This window comes from Carettochelys insculpta, chromosome 16 (assembly GCF_033958435.1).
Source record: "Carettochelys insculpta isolate YL-2023 chromosome 16, ASM3395843v1, whole genome shotgun sequence".
In the NCBI taxonomy this organism is placed as follows: Eukaryota; Metazoa; Chordata; order Testudines; family Carettochelyidae; genus Carettochelys; species Carettochelys insculpta.
Window position 1 is genome coordinate 21,734,282 of NC_134152.1, and position 20,137 is coordinate 21,754,418.

Below are 20,137 nucleotides of genomic sequence, written 5' to 3' on the forward strand. Positions count from 1 at the left end.
GCCGCCGCCTGGCGGTTGCCTGGTAACCGCGTCCCTCCATGGCCGAAGCTCAGAGGCCGAGGACGCTCTGGGAGCAAATCTGCGCAGGTGAGAGATTCCCCTGCACGTCAGCCCTCGGGCGGGGCTCCCCCGACGGAGCTGCCCTCGGAGTGGAGACTCCGCCCTGCAGAGCCCCCAGCCTCGCTCGCTGGGGTAGGGCTGGGTAGGCCCCTACCAAGCGTCCCTCACTGGGGTAGGGATGTCGGTTCGCTGTGAATCAGTTTTCTTCCTCTGGGGCTGGAGGGTTTTGCATGTCAGTTTCTAGTGGGACTTTCCCCGTCCCACTCCCGTGTGGTGGTTGGGGCTTTTCATTCACGTCCCTCTCCTGGGGACAGTCTGGCTCAGCGGGTTGCACAGAACTGGACATTGGAAAAGAAGGTGACCATCCCTCCCGCGCTGGGCGGGACGGTCCCGTATTTGGGAGGCCAATAAGCACCCGACTTACGTTTTAAAAGGGTCACCTTACATCTGCCCTGGGGAGTCACTTCCCTGAGCCTCAGGGAAGTGGGGAGAGCGTGGGCAGCTGCTGCATCCCTCCCGCTTCCCCGGGGCTCCTGGGAAGGGCTGGCGGGTGCCGCCTCCTTCCCGGCTCTCTAGGATTTGATGGAGCCAGGAGGAGCCGCCCCTCATCCCCATATCTCCCTGTCCTGTATTTAGGACAGGGAGTTATGGTCTCCCTAGTGGAATATAACTATTAGATGAGCCCAGGTCTGCAAACAGCAGACTACAACTGGTTCAGAGGTTTGAAAAGAAAATAGATTGCTCACAAATGCAAGACAAAAGTCTCAAATGCCAAATGTCAAAGGGAATTGATCACATATCCTCTCTGCCCTTCCACTTTTTTTTTTATTATAAACTGCAGAGAATAATACTTATCTACCTCACAGGAGTTCGTTCTTCTAAATTAGGTTTTATGTTAAGTATATACTTATCATACATGGTTATCAGTTTTGCAAAGAAAAGTAGTTTTAATCCGTAATATTTTTGTATGTTTTCAGAAAAAGTGTTATCAATTCCCTTTGACATTTGGCATGATGCTAGTTTTTGCTCTCTTTTAGAGTATGAAGCAGAGCAGCCTTCATTTCCGGATAGTCCTGAATCAAAACACAGTTTTGTGAGTACTATTCAAGCAAAATATCTGTACATGGTATTGTCTGAAAAGTGACATCTACAGGCTGAACGTCTCTTGTCTGGCACTCTCTGGTTTGGCAACATCCAGGGTCCAGCATAACTTTAGTTAGCCAGATGTCCCTTGGTCCCATAAAGTTTGTTTACAGGTACCGGTCCTGGCTCTCAGTGTTCTGTACTGTTATTTAGCTTTAATTTACCCCAAATGTTTTCTAAGAGCCCACTGAACAGTGGATGTGTTGGTAATGCTGCTAAATAATATAGACCTCATGTAGTTTGACAAATTCTGTAGTTCAGCGCTGGTCATGTCCTGTAGGTGCCAGACTAGAGAGGTTCAACCTGTATTTCTAAAAGAAAAGATTGGATATTTTAAAAGTATCACAAAATGAATTCAGTGAACAAATGATTATGTATTTCAAACTTCTCTTAATGTCAAATGCACTATTTCACAAATCACTGCTCTTCTAAGATATTCTGGTAAGGCTGCTACGTCTAACATTAGATTACCAGCTGCATTTTTGTTTGTGCATTGCTCTGTCCCTCTGCTCTGCCTGTCCGCTTCCTTCATATGCATAGGAAGGATACTAAAATACACAAGCATCTTGTTCACTGGGTGCCTGCGTATTTCAGTACTCTCCATGGTAGTAAGAATGAGGCAAGTAGGCAGAGCAGAAGACTGATGTTTCATTTTCACACAGACCATTATTGCCTTACTCTCATATTCTTGCTACTGGCAAAACACACATGCCCTCAATTTATTTTTGGTGTGTAACAGTGGGGAGTTTGGAATTTTGTATGCTGTGTGCTGAATCTCTCAGTTTGGAAAGCTGTTTAAGATGTTGTCCCTTTCCCTATCAGAGGGAACAGTTACAAAAATGTGGACCAGATTCCAGCCTACTACTCTAAAACCTCATACTTGTGAAAATCTTAGGAATTGAGGTAGTGTGTAAGTCTACAATGTTTGTAACTCTGAACAAAGTATTCTGGTTGTTCTTTCAGAAGTTCACGACAGAACATACAGCTTTGAAACTTTATTATGTGGCAGAAAAATGCTACTTTTAACTGTCTTAAATTAAATGAAACAGTTAGAGAAACAGATTTCTTATCTTTTTTAATCTTTCTCTATTTTTAGTTGTTTAACACAGTACTCTACAGTTTTATTGTTTTGTCTCTGGTACTGGATTGCTTACTTAAATTCCAAATGAGGCATGTGGCTGATCAGTCAGTTTGTAACTCTGATTTCATAACTCTGATTTTCTACATGGAAGATGGACAAATTTGTTGTCAGTGGAGATGCACCTGGTTAAACATGGTCTGAATATGGCTAAGTATTTTTATTCTCAGAAAACTTTGGCCCTATTGATATCAACAGTGTACATAAAACTTTACCAAATAACACTTTGAGTCCTTGTGTCAAAAAAAACTGGATGAGCAGTTACATAAGTCTTTACTCATTCAAATACAACCTTATTACACAGAGTATCAAATTAGCCCTACAAAATCTAAAAAACAAGGTTTTCTCAGCCTAAATGGGATGTTTTCCTTTGAACTAGGCAGCTCATAGCTGCTCTAGCCTACTGCACATCAGTTAGCTTACTATATTGACATTTGATATGAATGATATCATTTGATATGATATCCTGTTGCCTTAGATGAAAATAACATCATTGTAGTATATTAATGTATGTAAAAAGAATACCAAATTCTGATGACTTTGTCATTAACTTGAAATTAATATATCTGCCCATTTCAGTTTCACCACAATTGTATCAAAAACTAGTAGAATTACATGCATGTATATGTTAATGAAGATCTGCTAATTCCTTAATATGAACCTTGCATGCATTAAGAAGAAGTGTGTGTTCATGCCTGTATTGTCAATATATAACATATTAGATATATTAGGGTCTGATCCTACTAATATTTTGTTCATTAGAGCAGGAACATGTTCAAAAACCCAGATGAGTTCCAATACGTAACAGTTTATTATGCCAAATTTTGACAGCAAATTGTGACAGTGATGCAGTAGTGTTGGTCAGAGATGTTTGCCTTCCTCTTTCTAAACATCAGAGGGATAGCTGTCTGACAAAGTAATATTCTTGTCCACTGTAACAGTCCCTGCATTCCTATAAGCGCAGTTCAAACTTTGGGCATGCAGTCTTGTTGTTCTCAATTTTTTTTTTCGGACTATGGTTTTTCTAAGGCTGTATTACTGCATTTTTGCAGGTGAGAAAAATTCAGATGTTTGAATTTGGCGTTCTGTATTTTCTTTAAAAATGCAAAGATTTCAGTTATTTTATTTCGTAAATGACAAAAAGTATTTCAGCATACTAAAGCAGGTATGTGAACAATTGAATGGAAAAATATTAATAAGAAAATGTTTCAATATTAGTTTCCTAATGGGTATTATTTATTAACAGTTAGTAAAATACAATTTTTAAATTGTGAAAATCCCTGCACAGTGCCCTTCTTAAGATGACTGTCCTAATCTTTCACACATATAGCCTCCTAGATTTGGACATTTTTAGTGCACTGGAGCTTAGATTATTTTTCCCCAAACATAATTCTCTCTGTGTTTAAAGTATTCATAAAGATAGAAACTAAGAAGCTCAAATATTGAAATGAGTGAATATTTTAATACATTGTAAATTTTGTTTTTTTACAAAACTTGTATTTCTTCTCACTGATTTTACTTGAAATATATTTATGAAGGGAAATCAAGCTGTATGTTTTATCTGTTTATGTTTATTTTAAACAGGTTTATTTGGATACAGAAATTTTGCAGCCTTTACATACAGAGCAGTTTTACTCAGCTTCTACTGAATCTTCCATTGCCCCAAAAGTATATTTCGTACCCACAGCAGCACCAAATCCACAAATATGTAAGTAAAAGTCTGAGGGAATATATTTACTTTGTAAGGAATAGGAAGGATGTAAAGCAGGTCTTGTGAGTAATGTCAACCTTGTTCATGGTAGTGAGTATAAGATCTCTTGCTACAGTACCTTAGGGCTGGCACAGAGCTATACATGCCTAATATTTCTGACTTGTAAAAGCATATCTGCCTTTATATGAAAGGGGGCCTGCTGGGCCAAAAAATAATTTATCGTGTATGCTGTCTTCCATACTATGTTGTATGGTCTAAGCAGGGTTTTGAAGTGAAAATCTGAATCAAGATACATCCAGCTATGTTGAGCTAGCCTGACAATCTCTCCTACTTTTGGAAGAGTGGAAATGCTGGCACATTAGGGGGGCACCCTGCTGTGATTAATTTTCAAGTCTATTTAGAAGAAAAAATTAAGAACTTCCACACAGTTTCTTATTTGTGATTCCCTTGACTGGTCCACAGTACTTCGAACAGATATCCCAATCTGGGCATTCGTATTCTTGCAGAGTCTCAGTGATACCCACCACAGGCATTAGAAGTCTATAATAATGCATTCTTTTGCAGGATTAAGGGATTTCTGTACAGTTGTATAAAGCTATGGAGGACAGTTCTCCTACTACAAATAATGACTTTTTACTCAGCTATTAGTATTACAACAGAAGACCGACAACTATGTTTGCCTTCTCCTCTTAAAGTCAAATTAGATTCAGTAAGATAAGTCTATAATTGAGACCAAGAACTCTTTTCAAAATATAGTCCTTTTGCCCATCTGTGGTCAGACTCTGAATCTTTCTTCTTCCATTTTTATAAGTCTGGTTTCAACTTTCTGAAATTCACATAGAAATCCGAAACAGAGAGAGAGCCATGTTAGTCTGCATTCTATCAAAACACAAAAGCAGTCATGTAGCACTTTAGAGACTAATAAGATAATTTATTAGGTGATGAACTTTTGTGGGAAAGACCCACTTCTTCAGATCTGAAGAAATTGGTCTGTCCCATGATAGCTCATCACCTAATAAATTATCATCACGTAAGCAGCTCTTAGCCAGCAGCAGTCGCAGGCAGGCTGCAAAGTTTGCTAGCAGACCTAGACCATTCCACATGGCTCTCTGTGCTATCGGGCAATCTTCACATGCAGCCACTGCTCCCAGCAAAATCTCTCAGCTCCTATAGGCTGGAAACTGGCCAACTGGCGATCATAGATTTTGCTGAGGATGGGAGCAGGGAGCAAAGACCTTCCCCTCTCTTCTGCAGTGCAGAGTGCCACAAGGGAGCAGCTAGCTGCCTTGAGTGATGCTGCCTCATGCACAAAGGCAGGCAAGAAGGCTGGATCCTGCCCACCCTGTCTTAAGGTCTTTAGTACTGACAAATTTGAATCTTGAAATGGGTTCACTTTTATCAGTGTCTTTGGTGTACAGATTACAATTTTCAGAGTCAAATGCCCAAACCTCATTGAAACTGCGGGTCATTTGGATGCAGGCTACGTCTACACTAGAGAGTTTTGTCAGCAAAATCCCAGTTTTGTCAGCAAAACTTGTGCAGCATCCGCACTAAAAAGCATTCTGTTAACATGCTGTTGACAGACCTCAGCACTTTTGTTGACAGCCTTTTGCCTCTCCGCCATGAGGCAGAACACCTTTTCCAAAGCATCTGTTGACCAAAAAGTCGTGTGGATGCCCCGGGAGGGCCCTCTGTCAACAGACAGGGCTTCTGGGTCAGTGGGTAGCCCTGTCTGCTGTGCTTCTGGTTGGTTGTTCTGCCAGGAAAGCTGCTGGGCAGTCAGGACTCTCTCTGTTGACAGAGCAGATCGACAGAGCGATCTGCTTTTGTGTGTGACTGCGATCTGTTGACAGAGGTTTTGTTGGAAGATTTCTTCTGACGGTAACTTCTGTCAACAAATCACTGTAGCGTAGGCCTAGCAATAAAGTTTTAGGTACAGCCCCATGTATTTTATTCCCTTTCCAAAATTGGCATACAAAGTACTCATTTTGTATCTAGTTTGTCCATAAAATGTGCAGTCAATTGAGACTGACAACAACACCATGGCTAAACAAACAGGACACATTTAAATTTTTAAAATAATTGTTACTGTCTAACACTGTAGGATGGGATTAAAATTTTGTTATGCTGTTAATTGGGATTTTTATCTGTGAAATTAAAGTTATGTACATTGTACTGAAATGCTTTTTAGAACTAGCATTGTTGTTTGAATTTATTTTTAACTTTGAGATCATAAAACCCAGAAGAAAAAGTGGGTCACCTTTTGGCTTTTGGCTAACTCAGTGTAAATTTGGAGTTATTCCAATGAAAGTGGTGGAACTACAGTGACATAAATACAAAGTAAACCAGGGCACAAATTCACCTTCTTAAAACAAATGCCTAAACCTTTATATACACTGGACCATGTAATTTGAAAGGTAAATCATGTTAAATAGTCTCAGAGAAGTATCCATGTTAATCTGTAGCTTCACAAAAAACAAGCAGTCCCATAGCTCCTTAAAGACTAACAGATTGATTTATTAGATTTTGTGGTAAGTCACCCACAAAAGCTCATCACCTAATAAATTTGTTAGTCTTTAAGGTGCTACAGGACTGCTTGTTTTTGGTAATCATGTTGTGGTCTCAGTCTTCTGAGTTAATTTTTTTTCACCTTTAAGATTAAAGCTTGTTAATTTTCAAAAGATCTTGTCATGGGCCTAACTCAATGCTCACTGAAGTTAATGGGATCTGTACCATTGACTTCACTGAGACCAGAGGTAGGTCAACAATGAGCACTTTGAAATTTCACTCTTAAAATTCTCCCCTACATTTAAACATATACATATTTTCCAGTTCAAGGTCTTCAGCCATGAACTGGTTTTGTTGTCTAAAGTGCAGAACACCCACCTATGCCTGCTGGCAGATCAAGAGCTGCTTCGATAGAGCTCTGATGGCAATTTTGTTTATTTCTCCTGTTCCTAGAGGGGTTTATTGATGATGACTGTGAAAAAGAGATGGATAAGAGGGAAAGTAGTGTGCCACAAAGTGCAAATTGGACATGACTGTCTTCCTGATGCATAGGAGTTGAATTTTGTGACTGTGTTATTCCAATTTTAAGGGCTTGGAAAGCAAACTGATAATGGATGCATTCATGTGGGAGGGAAAGAGAAAGCACTCAGTTTGAAACTAATTCAAGTTGATGTATTCTTTTGAGACTTAAAAGGAATGAATCTGTGACTATCTAAATTGAAAGAATCTGTGTTTAGAAAAAGCTGAGATGATATAAACTAAAATTAAGCCTATTTCATTTGTTATGTCAAAGAATGTCCCTCTTTCTCCAAACTAAGTTCATTGTATAATGAAAAACATGTTTTTTGGTCCAGGCTCACCTCGAGAATACTTAGAATATTACATATTTCCAATACTTCTGCCGGGAATGGCTGAACTTTTGCATCAAGCAAAGAAGGAGAAGTGTTTTGAGGTCAGAACATAGTTTTCAGTCCAAGACATTTGTTTTTGGATTCTAACTTTTTTTTTTTAAATCTGCTCTCTACCCTTCATTATATTTTCTTTTACAAACTGAATATTTTTATTTTATTATATATTGTACATCATTTTAAATGGATTTAGATTTGGGTAGTGTACTTCATCAGCCCAATCAGTATGACAAGTTATGAAAACACTGCTCAATCATTGTAAACTTGTCTGTTAGAATATTGTCTTGGGGTTTTTTTTGTTGTTGGTTTTTTTTTTTTTGTATGTTGGCATTTTGAAGTTTTGTGAAAAAATTCTACATATAATGTACACTAATTACAGTATAAGTATTTTGTTTCTCACAGTAATTTATAAAGACTGAACATTGTTGAAAGTTGTATTTGTTTCATATACACAATCTTATAAATGCATCTCTTCATTTTTATAAAATTGTCATTCTTAATTCAAGTCCACTTAGGTATAGAGGAGGGGGTTTTGTTGGCAAAAGACATTTTGTCGGCAACACCCGGGGAGCATCCAGATTACCAAGCGCATTCTGTTGATAAAGTTGACAGCACACGACGTTTTTGTTGACTGCTACATCCCACTCCCGAAGAGGAAGAATGCCTTTATTGACAGAGATCTGTTGACAAAATGTGGATCTGGATGTTTGGGGGGGGGCCTTCTGTCAATGGAAAAGGCCTCCAGGGTGCCATGCAGGTGCCCCACGGGCCACCCTGTCCACAGCAATCTATGGTCCCTGCCTCCAGTCCCTCTGTGGTCCCTGTCTGTGCCTCATCTTAAACCTGCAGGGAGCCTGCGAAACCCTATGGCAGGAAGCTTAGAACATGCAAACAGCACAGCAACATGCAGCCACGTCTCATGGCCTCACAGCCACTCCTGAGCAGCAGGCAGCCTGTGACACCCCTGGTCCCTCAAAGGACCAGCCTGAGGGGTCCCAAGAGCCACCCTGGAGCAGCAAGAGGTGGGCCCCCTCCTACACTGGGACTGAGGTCCAGGACCTCTTTGACTTGTCAGGGGGAGGAGAAAACCTTCCAAGACCCCTAGGTGAAGTGTGGCAATGCTCCCATCTATGCTCGGATGGCCACTGCCCTGGTCAAACTCCCCCCCCGACTCCTCCCCGAACCATGGAGCAGGTGTGGGCCAAAGTGAAGGAGCTTTGCCAAGACTATGTCTGGGCTCGTGACATTCCCTGACGCACTGGGGCAGGACCCACTGCTTACCCCTATTAGCATGAGCTGCGCGCCATTCTGGGGGGATGACACATCCCTGCGGTGCCACAGTATGGACATGGCCCTTGAGGCCCTCCCACCACAGCAAGAGCCCCTGGAGGAGGAGACTGCCTCCAAGTCCTAGACCTGGGGTCAGAGGCCAGCAGCAGCTTCTTAGTCATCCTGGAGTTGGTCCCTACCAGCCAGGCCACCTCTTGGGCATCTTGAGCTGAGTGAGAGTCTCTCTGGTGAGTACCTCTAGCATCACAGATCCAAGGTGTGGGAGGCAGCTGCAGATGGGGCATGCTGTGAGTGTCATGTGTCCAGCTTGGGCAGGACCTTGTGCTGTGGTCCCAGAATGTGGAACCATGTGCAAGGTAGTGTGCACCATCAAGATCCAGCAGACAGTCCCTGGGCATGGGTGCCAGCCTGCTGTTAGCCTCACAGGAGGCCAGACGAGCCCCAGACCTGTCAGCAGCTGCCAAGGCTGGAAGCAGTCTGGCCGCAAGGGCACCAACCTGACCGCAGACACACAGAGGAGTCTGGCACACAGGTGCATGTGGGGGTGCTGGGGAGGTCCAGGCTATTCCAAACTCACCCACCACTCATTGAGTGGGAAAGGGATGGAGCACTGTGGTCAGCCCAGTCCCAGAAGCACCTCAGAGCCCCCATGTGGCATGACTTTGCTCCCAGGACATTCCCATCCCTTGGCCCCAGGGCTGTTCAGTGCTGCTCACAGTGGGGACAGGGCTCTAGGGGCTACATTGCATGAATGAGTCACCATGTCTTCTCCTTGTCTTCCTTACAGCTACATCTACACCATTCAACGGCCAGGCCAGCCCCACCTCACCACTAGGGTGAGCCTGCAGTTGGAGAGGCCATCAGCGCATCCAGGAGGACCTCCACTGGGACCACAATGCCACCCTCTGGAGGATGACCTGGATTATGGAATAGTGCTGCGGGCTAACATGGCCTGGGACCAACTCATGTCCCGCTTTGACGCTGCCCCTGGCATCTGGCTCTGACATGATGGCCCAACTGCCCACGACTGCTGCCCATGTCCCTGATGCCCTCACCCCCCAATGCCTGCCATCCTGCTCCTGCTGGCCATTCCCACGGTGCATTGTGGACCTGCCCCAGTGGCTGAGGACTATGATCACCCTCCATGCTCCCCAGGCCCCACCTGTCTCCCGCTGCCCACCCAGACCTCGCTGCAGCCCCACCTCCTCTGTACCTCTCCATGGTTCCAGCCCCAATTCAGCCCTGACGGGGGGTCCCGAGCCTGCAGTGGGAAGGGATCCCGAGGCTGACACTGCTCAGGGTCCCACTCCCCCTCAGGTTCATGGCCCCCTGCCTCTTCCATGTTTTGAGGCCCCCCAGCCCTCTGTCCTAAGCTCCCTCATCCAAGTTCTGATGTCCTGCGCCCCCGTCCCAAAATCCCCCACATACTACATGTAGTTCAATGATTTTGAAGTTTGCTTTATTGTAAATAGTTTGTTATTACACCATTTCCTTTTGACACATTTTTCTTTGGTTAAGTACAGTAGTTATTCTTTCAATGCACCTGCATCCCTCTTTACTGAACAGGAGTCAGGGAGGGTGGGGGGATGAAGTGGGGAGTTGTGGTGAGGATGGGGGAGGGCTGCGGGCCTGAGGCCCCTGCTGGGGGCCCTGGGGAGCGTTACTCAGGGCTGTGGGAGAAGCTCACCCTCAGGACCTCATGGATCAGCAGCCCATCCTGATGGGCCTGGCGGATGGGAGCTGCACCTGGCTGCTCATATGCCTGGCCCTTGTGGCCAGCAGCCAACCCCCACACTGGGAGGAAGTCCTCCCTCTCCCGCTCCACAATCTTGTGCAGGGCATATCATGCCATCACAGCTTGGGGGATGTTGTGCTTCTCTGCATCCAGGTAGGTGAGTACGCTCCTAAAGCACGCCTTGAGTTGGCCAAAGGTGCACTCAGCCTGCATCCTGGCCCATTTGAGATGGGCACTGAAGAGTTCCCAGCTGGGGTGCAGCTGGTTGATATAGGGCTTCATCAGCCACAGCATGAAGGGGTAGGCCACATCCCCCACCATGCAGAGTAACATCTGCACATCACTGACTGACAGCTGATAGTGGGGAACAAATGTGCCCACCTTCATCCTCCAACACAGGCCAGATTTGTGGAACTCTGGGTGTCATGTTCCTGGTCTGACCACCTGACATGAATTTCTATGAATTGTCTATGATGGTTGTCCCTGGACTGCAGCACCATCAAAAGTATCCTTTGGGGTTGATATACTTGGTCATGCTATGCTCCGGGGCATGTATCGGGATGTGGGTCCCATCGATGGCCCCAACGCAGTTTGGGAACCCCAGGGTGGTGAATCCAGCCATGACTGCGTCCACATCTCCGATACAGATGACCCTCCGTAGGAGGATAGTGTTCATGGCTGTCACAACCTGCAGAGGGAGGGACTGAAGACGCACACATCACAGACTGAGGTAGGGAGTCCCTGAGCCTCAGGGGGAGCCCCGCCCCCCTCCACCTCCATCTCTTCAGGACCCCCCTTGTGGAGCCGTCCCCCGGCAGCAGGGCTGTGCAAGGGTAGGAAGGCATGGTCTCCTGGGGATGGGACTGCACCCTGACCCTGCATCCTGAGGGTCCCCCTTGGGCTGGTTGCCCCACTGTGCAGTGCCTTACCTTCATGAGGAGGGCTCCAAAGGTGGACTTCCCCACGCTGAACTGGCTGTTCTGGGTGATGGACACCGAGTGGGAGAGCAAAGGAACCCATCATGCTCAGTTCTGCTCTCTGGCAGAGTAAGAAGGGGATGCATCAGGGTTTGCCAGAGTTATGCAGATTATTTGAGAGTTCTGGTTGGTCAAATACTGGGTAAACAAGAGTTTACTGTATGGTAATCCCCTGATATGCGTGATTTTGGTTTGTGCTTAACATTAACGTGAGTTAAGTGCAAATTGAAAGCACTCCAGCCCCCAGCTCCCCCAGCTGTTGGAGCTGGGGGGAAGTCATGCCTAACTTGAGGGACTACTGTATATGAAGCCCTGAGCTTGGAACTCCAACGAGGTCTGACGCCCAGGCCCCTGGGGCTGATGGTGGGGAGGAGAGATCACAGCTTTTCTGGTGAGGGGTGTCATGGATATTTTTTAAGCAAAGGGGTCACTAGCACAGAAAGGTTGAGAGACATTGTTTAAATTAATAATCTGGAAACAAACCAAGGGTGTGTTAAATATTCAGACCCTAGATAGCAAAGTGTTCAGTTTAGATAGTAGCTTGGATAGCAAAACTGAGACAGATAGATAAAATCAGGAAGGCTATCTATCTATCTATATATAAAAGTGGAACAGCTTTAAAAGTGTTTGGCATGCAATTCCATACATACAACTAGCCATCAATATCTGCACTCATTTGATAAGGCCAAAAATACATGACACTTACCACCCTTGGCTGCTCCTCCCACATTTGTCTTAAGTTTTCAGATCTGGTTCTTCTCTGTAAATAGCATGTGTCAGTGTTCACTAATACTTCACAAGGTTTGAGTGTAGTGTAAAATCATTAGGTTTTATAAGTGTGTTTTACATCACCTGCTATTGACACTTGAGGAAACAGAAAGTTGTTTTAGTGCATGTGAAAATACATTATGAGCACTGTACATTAATGTCACAATATTTATAGCATCTTGCTTAGAAACCTGAAGTGCTACATAACTGCTTTTTGTTTTGTGATGTATCCAATGTTCATCGCATCACATGAGACTTATACTAAGGTGTTTTAAAAGAAAGGAAGTTGAGAGCAGTCCACCTCATAATGTGAAAGAATGAACTATTTTTAGGACTGTTGAGTAGTCGACTTTCACAGTTGCAGAGCATTGTTTTGGGATTTGGGGTGGGAGTGGGTTGAGTTAATATCCTTTTGTTGTTGGGTTGTTTGGTTGCTATTTTAAGTTGAGACATAGTGGAGCAATTCAGTACTGAATTGTCCTTCAATCCATATTTCCACTGATGAAGATTTTCTCAAACAGTGGATCAAAATCTCATGTTGTAGCCGACCAGGCTCGGGTTCCCTGGAAATGAGGCTGCACCCAGAAGGCGAGTGCTGTATTTGGTTTATTGAAAGCGCGTGACACCCGCAACGGGAGCCCCGGAGACACCGCAGTCACCAGTGGGGGAAAACCCGACGTGTCGGAGCTTTGCTTGGGGAGAGGCTCTGTAACAGGCCTCCTAACACTAGCTGATAAAGCTGAACTCATTAACATAAGATTGCCTAAAATTGCCTATGCATTTCTTATCACTATCTCTTGTGATCTACTGCCAGCGTAACCTTGAAGTCTTGGCAAGTGCGCCTTGTTTTGCAGTAGTTCCCATGGCAGTTATTTTGCAGCTTTTCACCTTGCGCAGACTGGTCTGTTTAGATTCTCCTGAGGATTCACAGAGGGGTCGGACTGCACTCTTGACCGTTACAATGGCTTCTCGCACCATACACATATTAATGGAATCACCAAGGTGGCCTTAGACTTACTGGGGCTTAGGGTGAAAGCCAAAGACCCACCACCTGAGGCTGAAGCCTGCGGGTTTCAACCCAACATGTTGGGAATCAGGTAACGGGCCCTGGCCCAGGGCTGGGGCCCTTTGGCTTCAGCTTTGCTAGGGGAGGTCTCAGGCTTGAGCCCCTCTCCTCGGGTCATGCAGTGATTTTCATTGTCAGAAGTGGGTCTTGGTACAATGAAGTTTGAGAACCTCTGCACTAATGGTACAGGATTTTAGCGTGAGGATAGTGGGTTGTAACAGAAAGGGCAGGAATACTGGCAGTTTTAAAATCCACTGATGGTTTTTCTTAACAATTTATGCTAAATTCTATTAAAATGTGGTGAAATAGGTTTTAAAGACAGTAGCAGCAAATAGAAATCACTTAGGCTGCATCAACACTGGCCTCCGCCCACCTTCCAGGCAGGGCATGCTAACAAGCACAGTGGAAATGCAAATGAGGCATGGTTTAAAATATTTCACTCCTCCTTTGCATACTCTCGTGATATCTGCCTTCTGAAAGAGCTTCTTCCAGACTGCAAAACACATGTGAATGTGATTCCTTTGGGGATCCTCTGGAAAGAAACCCTGCTTCCGGAAGACCCTTCTTCCTTGCACGCCTGTTTTGGAGTCCAGAAGAAACTCTTCCAGATGCCAGATCTCATGGGACTATGCAAATGAGGGGTGAGATATTTCAATCTGTGCATCATTTGCATCTTCCGCTGCTCTTGTTATCATGTCTCTTCTGGAAAGTCGGGGACAGTGTAGACATGGCTTTATAGATTAGGATAAGCACTGAGAAAACCCCTCACTCAAATAAAGTTAAAGTTGTTGTGAGGTATGTAATAACAAACTCCTTTGTGTAAATAATAAATTCATCCCAATGATAAAATATACACTCTTTAGTTACAAGCAAAATAAAGTATCCATAAATCATTGGATTATGTTTGTGTATGCACATTTACAACAAAGTAGCAAAATACAAAATGTAAGCTATGTTTGTCTGTAATTCCCCTTTTTACTTGCTATATTAGGAAGGGGTTTGGGTTTGCTAATTTTTGAGAAAGAAAAAGCAACACTATCAGAAAATAAACTAGGTCATTTTGGTTCTAAAAGAGAGTAATGTCATGTTGTTAGGGAAGGAAACTCAAAAAAGCATGGGTGTGTCATATAACAGTTGTCCACTGGGACATCATTTTTTTGCTGTTTTGGAATAATGTTAGCAAAACAAAAGGTCTTGGTAATCATTTACATGAATACTAGTGTTATTTTCCATTGCTGACCAAGTGCTTAATACTTGGGCAGTCTATTTTCACATATAAAATTTATGAATTCTAACTGAACCTTCCCTACTTCAGCTAGAATTCACATAACCAAAGCATTATTCTTTTTCAGTTACAGGAAAAGTCTACTGCCTAACACACACAAAAATATTTTAAATAATTACTAGAACCCATTTATAGAGCTATGCAATCATTTTCTTGAAACAAATTTAGTGCCTTCTTTTTCATCTTTATTGTACAGATCCTCTTGTGGATTTTTTCATGTGTGGTATTGTGATTTAAATGTAACATGCAGAAGTTGAATGAAATTATTCTTGATCTAACAGTTAAGCATTTCACAAATGTGCCTGAAGAAATATGCAGCAACAACCATTTACATACGTAAATTGACATTCTGACTTATAATAATTCACTTTATATGCACAGTGAGGCATTGTGTGTGACCACACATGAAGCCAACTGAAAATATCAGTCATTATCCCAATGTACTAAAATTGTCTGGGTATGCTGGAAAAAGGACACTGTATGTGGCTTATTTAGGCTGAAACTTATTCCTAAAAGTCTGGGGGTAGTTAGCAGATAAAATTGTCTCAGAGGGGTAGCGGTTAGTTTGTAGCTTGACAAATAACAAGCAGTCCTGTAGCACCATAGACACTAACAAATTTATAAGGTCATGAGCTTTCGTGCGCAAGACCCATTTCTTCAGATGAAGATGGAGTTGAAAAATAGAATTCAGGGCTTATATAGCGGTGGGTGGGGAGAAGAGGGTTACCTGTCATTAGTCAGGCCAGTTGACGAAATTGTACAGGACAGGTAATTACATAATCATTTACATATACTGCTGGGATGATGTCAGCTCTCCTGCTTTGCCATACTGGTTCCCAGCCAATGCCCTGCTGAGAGGAAGATTATAAAGGGATGGGAGTTGACTCCCTGCCTTATCAGTCATGGGAGCCCCAAACCCACCTTGTTTCCTCTTCTTTAAAGAATACCTCTAAATCTTTTTCCACATCCATTTTATCTGATTACTATATCCATTTCCTGTGATGTACCTGCACTGGACATCTGCCACAAGGAGACACCAGCTTTAGCTTGAATACTATCCTGCCCCCACCTGCATACCAAATTACATTTCCAGACATATATTTGATGCTCTCTTTGACATCACCCAAAAATGTATCAGCTCCCAAGTCAGACAGGTGAATTCCATTGCCTGAATAACTCTGGTGCTTGGTATGCTATGGCCAGATGAGAAACTTAGTAACTTCCTTATGCTATCAGTCTGAAAAGGGAGGTGGACAAGTTCATGTCTTCTAGTTGTCCTAGCCCTCAAGAGATTCACAACTCTCTGTCACACACTACATTGCAATAAGGCTGACTGAAGTAATTTTTACTCCTAGAAAAGTTCCACAGTCTATCCCAACTCCTGAAGTGATATATAGTCATCTTTGATGCCTACTTAGCAGGACATCATGGTTTTGAGAAAAGAGAACAGCTATTCCTATGTCATGTCCTTTTGCCAGGCCAGCTTCACCACCACAGACCAGCTGCAAACCTCCAGGTCACTTGGAAGTCCACCTATGGGCCTAATAAGCAAGACTATGCTACAGATCCAAATGGTCTGGCTGGCTCATCTTCAAGTGCCTGGAATTAAAACAAAAAGGAAAAGCCACATCAGTGAAGGAACAGTGTGGCTATGTGTAGTCCATCATTATGATAGGTGGAGAATTAAGTAACATGTGCCCAGAATCTTCTGAGGAACCAAGTGTAGAGAAACCTTCAAGTCCTATATAGGTAAGGGATTGATTGTCCTGCTGCCCTGTTCTTCCTCAATTTCAGGAGTAATCTTTTCTTTGTCATATGACCCCCTTCCACTAAGAATTTTAAGTTTGGGACATTACATAACTTCTTTCCCCTCTGAATAGTGAAGTGTAAATAAACATTCTGCAAGTATGCCCCAGCTGTCTTGTTGCAGAATCCCAAAGGAGAACCCTTAACAGTTCTAGCTTATCCAGCTCCCATTTTCAGCTTATCCTGCACACTAGCACCACCTGTGATTGCTCTTTGGCCCTCAAATCTTGCACCCAAGAGTCTGCGTGTGATAGTTGACTTACTTGCATCATTATAGTCACCTTTCTGTTTCCATATTGTGGCCTTTTTTGGCTGGTGTAGCACTTGTGGGCTTCATGGACCACAAAGCACATTTTGCAACCTTACCTAACTTTGCAGATGTTCTGAAAACACCCACTTTCATTAAATACCCAGCAAAGTTAATTATGAGCCGCAGGCATCAGGACTTGCAATGGAAAAAACAGGTCAATGTTAGTGTAGAAATCAGGTCCACGTAGTGTCATCCCTTCTAACCATAACATCTGATGCAGCGTGTCTCACTGGTCTCTGCTTCTTTTACAACCCTCAATTGAAACCGTTTATCATAGTATAACATACCCCTAAAAATAGTATGTGCCCACCTGATTAGATTAATATATTTGAATAATACTGAACTTCTACCTGGGTAAGTCTCTGCAATAATGCCTGCACAGATTAGGAAAAGTGGGGTAGCTATCTTCTTATCTTCTGTGCACCCTGGGCCATGTCATCGCCCTGCTTGCTCTGCCCTGGTGTACACTCTGTCAGCACTGGGGGTAACAGTGATAATATGTCTATATATTTACCTCTCAAAATGTTATCTTTATTAGTAGCAAGGTGGTGAATTCTTATCAGGTCAGTCACCCCAGCATAATCATGCTCATGACAGATTATTGAAGCACCACTGTTCCCAGGCATGTGTTCTAGCTCCCAAATTCACATTCCCTATTGGTGAATGGGTTGTAGGCTGCTCAGTAACCTCCCTTTTTCTGTTAAGGGCTCCCCCTCTCTGTTGGGGGTCTTGCCCTGCCTGACTATTGTCTGTCTCCCAGACTTGAGTCCATGTTGAGTGTCCAGTCCTGCTGCCTCCAGACCTTTCCCACCCATGGATGCTCTCAGCTGCTGCAACAACTGAAAATTAGCTTGTTACAGCTGTGTAATGCTATTAGTGTCTATACATGGTGTTTATAACCCGGACATTCCAAACAATTCCTAGGACATGGGCACCTCCCCCCATAACCTATTGGCTGGTTGTCTTTTTTGGTGTCTCCGAGGAGATACCGCCTTCCCTTCCCTTTTTAAGGTCGTCCATGTGGAGAGTTGTGCACACTTCTTGAAAAAACAGTGAGGTCCCTGCTACAGTTACAGATTGCTGAACTGGGAGGGAAGAGAATCACTGTCACACCTGCTTCCGCAACCTCCATCTGGCCATGTTGCTCCCCTGTGCTGCTGTCAGTTTGTACAAATGCCCTGGCTCTTCATGACCTTCTGCGCACTGAGCCTTATAGCACAGTCTATTGTCAAGGGTGAAGGAGGATGAAGAACTGCTGGTTCTCAGCTTTGGTTAAGACAAGGTCTTTAGAGAGTTTGGCAAGAGTGGTTTGATTAGAATGCAGCACTGGATAGAGTCTAGGATGGAACCACAGAAGGAGAACTCTGGACAGAGATTACACACAGTAGATTCAAAGAATGTAGAGATGGAGGGGAGATGGGGCAGTAACTGGAGAGGCAAGTGGGGTCAAGGATAATATTTTTTAAGATGTGAGGTGCTAACGCATGCTTTTATTTTAAAGAGGAGAAGCCAGAGAGAAGTGAGAGGTGAAAGAGCAGAGTAAAGGAAGGAGGAGGGTAGGTGTGAAGTAGATCAGGGATGAGATGGAAGGAAATCGCTGGGACCAGTGAGGGCATTAGAGGAGGAAAGTAAATGAGAAACTTCTGCATCTGTGACAAGTGGGGGGGGGAGAAGAGAATAGTGGGAGGGGAAGGGGAAGACAAGCTGAGTGGAGAGGGAAGGTCCTGCTGTATTTTTATCAGTTTTTCTCCTGAATGAAAGTGGTGTGATCTAGTGCAGAGAGAGAAACGGAAACAAGAGATGTTTGAAGTTTACAGTGCAATAGTCTATTTCTATTTAAAAAACAAAATAAAGTCCAAATAAATAATATGAAATCCAACAATATTAGTATTAAGAATAATCAACTGCTAGGTGCATTCTCAAACTTCAAGCTGATATGAACATAAAAATAGGCTGTAAAAAACTACATTTTTATATTAGAGTTGAAAAAGACAATTATGTCTCCCAGAGTCTCCCCCTGCTAAAGCAGTATTTTCCCCGAGGTCTGTTTTCTCATGTTTTGTCCACTCTGCCTTCCATTTTTGCCAGCGCAGGCACTTTTTCACCTCTTCTCACTTGAGAATTGAGTAAAACATTAACTTTTCAGAATAAAAATTGAACAAAGTTTAAACATATTTATTACCATTATTCTGACATTCCTTTCAGGTTGTGTACACATAGCTACAGAATAAGGAGGTTACAGCTGGGACTCTGGGACTCTGACAAAAGATATAAAAATATAAAGTGCATACAGGAAAGTGAATGGAATTATGGTCACTAACAAACTTTCTGTTTCATGCTAAATTGAGCAAGACAGTAACAATATTTTGCCCTGTATTGTACTTACCACAAAAGATAAAGAACAGAAAACAATTCCTCTGTATGAGTAATTTATAGACACCTCAGCAGGTTAACAATACACAATGTGCAGACATTTCCTGTGTTTGTCCTGGTCACTGCAGCATAGGAGGAATGTGCCTAAAACAGATCAATGTATGTCACTTTTTTCCTTCTAATGACAGGCTGCCATAAAACCACAAATTTCACTCACTTGCAGTAACAATAGTTGCATGGTGTATAAAAACCTCATAAGGGGCCAAATTCATCCTTGGCATAATTCAACTAACTTTAACAGAGACACATGAGTGGGGAATCTGGCTGGTAGTTTTCAATGGTGACTGCACCTGTGTTTTAATTAGTTACTCTCCAATTAGCTAATCTTTAAGAATAAGTTACTTAAAACATACTGAATAATGTCTACCTTCCTGTCAAAGAACTTTAGCATTTATTTTCTAAAACAATTCATTGTGATGAGTCCTTTAAAAAAGTGTCTAATTTAATACTATGATGTAGAAAAAACATAGTATGAAGAGATTGAGCTAAAGTCTGCCAGGTGGTTTTAGGTGTAGTCAAGGTCAGGATCTGACTTTCTAATTAAGACGTTAATTCTTGATAAGCTAACAGAAAGCTCTCTTGTGAAGGAAATGGCCTTTTAGACCTCAGAACTACAGACTGTTCAGATGATCTAGAGGAACACCATCTGGTATTGTCATGACAAGCCCAGGGAAATTCCTCTGAGAGAATTCTTTGTTTGTGCACATCCGGGTGCTGGAATAGAAATGAACCCTGAGAATGTTGCTGTGAAGCAGCTCTGGCCTGTTAATGTTTTACACTTATGTTTTTTCCCTGACCTGTTTTCTAAAACATTGTTGAAACTTTTCTGTCTGAGGGCTGTCTCTGTGTGTCAGCATATTCTCTTTGTATGCTGTGATTCTTGTCAGGTAAAGACAATGGCATGGGCCCCATTGTACCTTCCTGTGGAAGGGAAACCCTCTCCCTAACACACACACCTTTACAGGGTAGACATAGCATGTAGCACCACCCCTGTTCTGT

At 43.2% G+C, this 20,137-nt stretch overlaps 1 protein-coding gene across 2 annotated transcripts in view; it reads left to right on the forward strand.

The window, feature by feature from the left end:
• The first annotated feature begins 8 nt into the window (after positions 1-8).
• The window catches only part of IQCK (IQ motif containing K), a 101,788-nt gene continuing 81,659 nt past the window's right edge, over positions 9-20,137 (forward strand). For both annotated transcript variants that reach the window (XM_075010670.1, XM_075010671.1), the window contains exons 1-4: positions 9-87; positions 1,098-1,153; positions 3,926-4,049; positions 7,415-7,512. In XM_075010670.1, the coding sequence (XP_074866771.1) occupies positions 39-87; positions 1,098-1,153; positions 3,926-4,049; positions 7,415-7,512 (327 nt within the window). In that variant the 5' untranslated portion in view covers positions 9-38. The remainder of the gene's footprint in view (positions 88-1,097; positions 1,154-3,925; positions 4,050-7,414; positions 7,513-20,137) is intronic.